This window comes from Parambassis ranga, chromosome 13, assembly GCF_900634625.1.
Source record: "Parambassis ranga chromosome 13, fParRan2.1, whole genome shotgun sequence".
Taxonomy (NCBI): Eukaryota; Metazoa; Chordata; class Actinopteri; family Ambassidae; genus Parambassis; species Parambassis ranga.
This window is the reverse complement of record NC_041033.1, coordinates 21,276,955-21,282,307: the sequence shown is the minus strand read 5'-3', so window position 1 is coordinate 21,282,307 and position 5,353 is coordinate 21,276,955. Positions and strand designations below refer to the sequence as shown.

Genomic DNA, 5,353 nt, shown 5'->3' with positions numbered 1-5,353 from the left:
ATTAAATGATACCTTTGAAGGTACTCTGTCATGGTAGCTTTTATTTTCTTGTCAGTACATTTTTTTTAGAGGCAGCGAATAAGATTTGTCCTAAAATATAAAAACCCAACTTTGCCACAAATGGGCTCTTTCACACAGCGATGACGCTGCTGCCTTTGCATGTTCACACAGAGCCAAAAACAGGTTCAGATAGAACCTAGATAAAATGCCAGTGTTCTGGAATCAAAGCCGTTAAATCTAACACAACCAGGGTTTCTGCAGCAATGTCCGAGGCAGAATGAAGGTGCAACAGTCCTGCGTAGAGCAGGCTGTGTGAAAGGGGCCCAGCTGAGGTCTGACATGCTGCTTCATGCTGCTGCCTCACTGTACTCCAGAAAAGGAAAAAAAATCATAAAGAAAGACTACGGCTATACTTTTCAGATTGATCAAAGGCTTTGTGCTTTTCTGTACAGTGCCAAACACTGAAAGTGTGGATGCTGTCTATGAGTTTTGAAAATTGTTTTTTGAAACCACATCCTTTTTTTTTTTTTAAACTACCTTTAGTGAGCCAACTGATGCCAATTAAACTTGTTTTAATTTTTTAAGAGTTGTGTAGTTCACGTTACTTCAGCCTGTACATTTCCAGATGTTAACAGCTGGCTAGCAGTATTTGTTTTTAGCAGCCTAGCAGTATTGTTGTTTCAACTAACACAACTACTAACTGTGAAGAAGTAGCCACCATGTAGCTGTGTATTTTTTTTTTTACATTAAGTATTGTTTTAGGGAATCTCTGCTGTTGACTGGATTGAGATTTTGACTGTTGTTGAGTGTGAGCTCTAACAGTATGACGTTTAATGAATGAATTCCAGAATTTAGTGGGTCTCTGCTTAGAGGAAAACGAAGAAAGAAGTCATGAATTTCTGCTCTGTGGAGTTGAAGTTGAAACCTGTGTGATGAAGACTCTCTGATTTGAGGGTTCCTGTGTTGCTTCTGTTCTGGGTCTTTCAGCAGTCTAGTGCAGACATCTTCTTGTCATATAGGATACAATTCTGAGGTGACAAAGAAACCAAATCATAAAGAATTCCAAAAATCCACCATAATGTGTTATATCTGTACAAAAAATATTTTAATTTGCATTATGATTAGTGAGACTGCTGTAAACCTGCCTGTTGCTGTGTTGGGTCTTAGTTGCCATGGAAACCTCCATCACGTCTCCCTCTCCTTCTTGACAGTGACATCTCCGCTTCCAGCTCCAGCTCCAGCTGCTGCTGCTGCTGCTGCTCCACCACCACCGGCCCCAGATGGCGCTGCAGCCCCCGGCCCTGTACCGGCTCCAGACCCAGCAGCTGATGCAGCTCCGGCTCCTGCTCCACCAGTGCCCAGGATGGTGGAGACCTCTCCCTGCATGAAGGCCCAAGGGGGACTGTTTGGAGAGTTATCCAAAGGACAGCGCTCTCCGCTGGGGCAGTACACCTCACCATCACCCCGTCGGCTCTGGATGTACACTCTGGTGCACGGGAAGCAGAACCTACAATTTAAGGTAAGAAACGCACAACAATTAGAGACACAACCGCTAGGAATGCCAAAAATGAGAGGTTGTCTCAGAAACAGCAAATTATTTGTTCACAGAATTAATGGACACACTGAATGTTGCTTACTCTGACTAAGGTAAAACAACAAAAAGCAACAGTACAATTAAAGGATATGAACATTTCAATACTACCTCGATACAAATGGCAAATGAAAGAATACTAACCTGTGCCCTGGCACTGATGGACACTGAACAAAGTGTGTGTCTTCGAGTCTCTCGTGACACAAGGTGCAGGACAGGGTGTTTCCAGTTGAATGGGTGCTGTTTGCAGATGCTGATCCCAGCTCAGAGGCACCACTGTGGGGTAATGCTGCAGCTGTGGTAGCTGCCTCTGCTGAGGTGCTGGAGCCCAGGGGCTCTCCTCCAGACCTTGCTGTCTGGGGGCGTGGCTGCCTGGCTGGAGAGGAGGCAGGTTTGGGACTGGTCTGGCTCACACCTCCAGCCATGGAAAATGAAGAGGAAGCCAGGCTTGTACTCTTGCTGGTGCTGCTTCCAGCCACTGATGTGTGGGCCTGTGTCTGCGTCTTGGGTTGGTTCTGGGAGGAACTTAGCTCTCGCTCCAGCTCTGGAGTGATGAAAGGAGATATTCCCATCCCTAGCCCTAGCTGTCTGCGGCTCATCTCGGCCAGTACCGGGGCTGGGAAGATCATCGGGCTGCTCATTGGGGCTGTCCTGGCAGTCAGACCCGCAGGCATGCCTGCAAGCAGACTATGGGGAATTCCTGCAATACTCTGGGTGACTAGATTGGGAGGGATTGCAGCGCCAATCATGGGTCTCCGGCTGCCGCTCGGGCTCGCACGGTTAACTTCTTGGGGCGGCTGGCTCTCCCGGTGCAGTCCGTTGGGCGGCACACGAATAGTTGACCCAGTATTTTCTCCTCTTCCAACCCTCTCGAAGCGGTCGGCGTGCGGCCTGCCTCCGTCTGCCGCCGACTCTGCCCTGGATAATGTGCCATGTTTATTCGGCGAGGGACCAGGTGACCTGACGTTTCCGTCCTGCATGCCGTGAGTCCGCTTCAGCTGTCTGGCGCTCGCTATCAGGAATTCAATCTGATTAGCTCCCTCGTAGTTCACGCAGCCACGGCAGACCACTTCGCTAAAGTCCCACACCACGGTCCAAGGCATCTTTGGCAGGTCGCACAGGTAGCACCACTGGCGCCTGGAAGAGGAGGGGGACGACATGGTTGTCTAGCTACCTAGCTAACCTGAGCGGGTTGAACGAGCCAGCTAGCTAACGTGCTAAGCACAGGTTAGCAGCGTTAACCTATTTAGCTTTGACAGGTGCACGCCCTCTTTTTGCTACAGGCTTTCTACATTAACTGGCTTGACGCTGCTTTAAAACAATAGTACACATTCTACAGATATAAAATTACCTCAAACTTTTCGGTTGTTTTCAATCTTTTTTTTCATATATTTGTTTTGTTTACCACTTCGGCCTACTCTTCCCTGCTGTCAACCGCTTCCCCGACGGACACTGGAACGTTACGTAACCATGCGCGGGGCATTGTGGGTACTCGAGTTTTCTGATCCAGTCGTGTCAACGCAAACCTGCACATCGAGTCTGGCGGTAGAACTCCAGCCGAAACTGGCCCGGAAATGACGCCATTACAGGTCACAGGTCATTTTGTGTCAACACATGTGCGTTCCCAGATAGCCATGCGTTGTTAGGAGTGGGAGACTTTTGTTTTCAGGAGAATTAGGTTTGTTTTGTTCAAAACATAAAAATGCCAAAAGCCATATCATCGTCGTCCAGCGAAGATGAAGCGGACAGCCCCGTTACAGAACCAGCGGGGCAGCAGAAAGAATCCGGTAAGTTGAGCTAGTCATTGTAAGACGTCGTTGTAATACGGTGGCATCTGTGCTAGTAGTTAAATACGCTGGATCAGCTTTATGATGTCAGTATTTTAAATTTACAATGCATAGTACAGCTGGGGAATAGTACATTACCTCCGAATTATAGGAAATAATTATATTTATGTTCTACAATTTCTACAACAAAGGGATGTTTAAGTCATTTAAAGTTTTGTGTTTCACAGATTACATGACTCTGAAAGTTAATGCAGTGCTACTCATGTGTTCATATTTGGTTTTATTTGATTGATGAAATAATGAACCTGTGTTGTTTGGATCCTCAGATAAGAAGAAGACCACAAGGTACGAGTGTCCTGCTGACTTTGTGTCCTTCTGCCACGCACCCTGCAGCAGCACTCTAACAGACAGTCTGAAGAAAAACAAGAACGAGTTATGGCTCATTAAAGCTCCCGCCAGCTTTAAACCAGAAAGGTTGGTACAGTCTGTCCCCCTTTTCTGTCTCTCATGCACAAGTATGTCATAGGCAGGTTTACATCTTTATGCTTTGATTAGTTGTTTAATAATCAGTTTTGCACACATTTCAATTTACTAAGTTATATGATATAAAAAGCCTCAAACCATAAGTCTTTTTTATAGTAAAATAATAAAACTGTTATGTTAGAAATATGGCGAATGCTACTATATTAGCTAATAGCTCTAATAGAGGGTCAGTAAAAAGGTTTAGCATTAGCTAAATGTAGCTGTTATTAGCATCTATCTATCTAGTCAAGCGATGCTGTATAGTAGCAGAAAGAGGTGAGCAGTGAGAAATAGTTGGTGCTATAGGTGAACTGCAGACCAGATACACACAAAAAATGTTGTTGTACCAGCTCACTATGAATGCTGCTTAACCCCACCTCTCCTTCATATGTCCAGTTTCAGTGGCATCAAAGTGCCCCTCGCAGGTCTCCACACGCTGAAGGTGCCTGGTGGAGCAGAAACTGGAAGCGGCCAGCGGATCTACAGCATCCTGACATCCAACCATGGTGCCTCAGACCTCCGCCTGCTCACCAGTGACAAGCAGTCGTCAGATGGTGTGGTCCTTGGTCCTGCTTTCTCAGGCTTGCTTAATGTGTGCGAGAGCTACGGAGATAGCAGCACCAACCAGGCCCCTCAGGTCATCCCTGCTGCCCTGGCACCCTCCATACCGCCTGGGCTTAAACAGCGATACCATCCATTTGGCAGCAAGACCCCAACGCTCACCTGTGTGGCAGAGAACGAAACAGACGGAGCTGCCTTCGGGCCCTCATCTACAACTCTCCGACCCCTGGTGGTCAAACGATTTATAGAAGAATCAGGGTATGTGGAGGAGGAGGAGGAAGAGGAAGGCAGGAAGAAGAAGAAGAAAAAGAAGCGGATAAAGTCTGAGATAATGGAGGAAGTGGTGAGAGTGAAAACAGAACCTGTATATGAGATTCATGAAGAGGTGATGATGGAGGTCCAGGAGGGCGATCATTTGGAGGAGAAGAGGAAGAAGAAGAAGAAAAAGAAGGACAGGGAGCGAGAGGAGGTGGAGGAGGGGTTGGAGCCCAGCGTGAGAGTGAAGGTGGAAGAGGTGATTGTGAAAAGCGAGCCAGTGGACACTTTGTATGGTGACGTAGCAGAGAGCTCGGGGAAGAAGAAGAAAAAGAAAAAGAAAAGCAAAACTGATGATGACTAGCCTGCTGCTGCTTTTGTTTGTCTGTGATCTGAGGTTGAATAAAGTCTACTGTTGATTTTCTCCAGCTTATTGATAGATTGTATAATGCAGAACTTTGGCAGGAAGGAACACATCAGGAATCAATTGAATAGTGATTTGTTCTCCAGTGTCTGTAAGGCAGAAAGTGACAGTTTTACACATAAGAATGCAGCCACACGCAGCCTCAGTGACTGCACGGGTAATACGAGTGTACATGGGGTGAATGTTTGTGTCTGTGCCAGTGCGTCTGTCAGA

The 5,353-nt window shown here is 46.7% G+C and overlaps 2 protein-coding genes across 3 annotated transcripts; one reads left to right on the top strand and one right to left on the bottom strand.

The window, feature by feature from the left end:
* Positions 1 to 517: 517 nt before the first annotated feature.
* Positions 518 to 3,038, bottom strand: irf2bp1 (interferon regulatory factor 2 binding protein 1). 2 transcript variants are annotated; one of them, XM_028418790.1, is made up of 4 exons: positions 2,943 to 3,038; positions 1,736 to 2,728; positions 1,146 to 1,507; positions 518 to 1,028 (listed from the first exon to the last, which is right to left on the bottom strand). In XM_028418790.1, the coding sequence occupies exons 2-3, from the start codon at positions 2,692 to 2,694 to the stop codon at positions 1,186 to 1,188; spliced, it is 1,281 nt and encodes a 426-aa protein (XP_028274591.1). In that variant the 5' UTR covers positions 2,695 to 2,728; positions 2,943 to 3,038; the 3' UTR covers positions 518 to 1,028; positions 1,146 to 1,185. The 2 variants fall into 2 exon arrangements, with proteins under 2 accessions (XP_028274591.1, XP_028274590.1); XM_028418789.1 differs by lacking the exon at positions 2,943 to 3,038 and having other exon boundaries at positions 1,736 to 2,784.
* Positions 3,039 to 3,081: 43 nt separating this feature from the next.
* polr1g (RNA polymerase I subunit G) lies at positions 3,082 to 5,140 on the top strand. Its single transcript, XM_028418791.1, has 3 exons — positions 3,082 to 3,378; positions 3,705 to 3,852; positions 4,297 to 5,140. The coding sequence occupies exons 1-3, from the start codon at positions 3,294 to 3,296 to the stop codon at positions 5,078 to 5,080; spliced, it is 1,017 nt and encodes a 338-aa protein (XP_028274592.1). The 5' UTR covers positions 3,082 to 3,293; the 3' UTR covers positions 5,081 to 5,140.
* The last annotated feature ends 213 nt before the right edge of the window (positions 5,141 to 5,353 follow it).

What these genes read in the sequence shown, in the direction of transcription:
- irf2bp1 (XM_028418789.1), bottom strand. Translation starts at nt 2,751, where the DNA reads ATGTCGTCCCCCTCCTCTTCCAGGCGCCAGTGGTGCTACCTGTGCGAC. An exon ending in CCATCAGTGCCAGGGCACAG is followed by an intron (nt 1,508 to 1,735) that starts GTTAGTATTCTT and finishes CTTAAATTGTAG; the next exon opens with GTTCTGCTTCCCGTGCACCA.
- polr1g (XM_028418791.1), top strand. Translation starts at nt 3,294, where the DNA reads ATGCCAAAAGCCATATCATCGTCGTCCAGCGAAGATGAAGCGGACAGC. An exon ending in GGGGCAGCAGAAAGAATCCG is followed by an intron (nt 3,379 to 3,704) that starts GTAAGTTGAGCT and finishes TTGGATCCTCAG; the next exon opens with ATAAGAAGAAGACCACAAGG. An exon ending in GCCAGCTTTAAACCAGAAAG is followed by an intron (nt 3,853 to 4,296) that starts GTTGGTACAGTC and finishes TCATATGTCCAG; the next exon opens with TTTCAGTGGCATCAAAGTGC.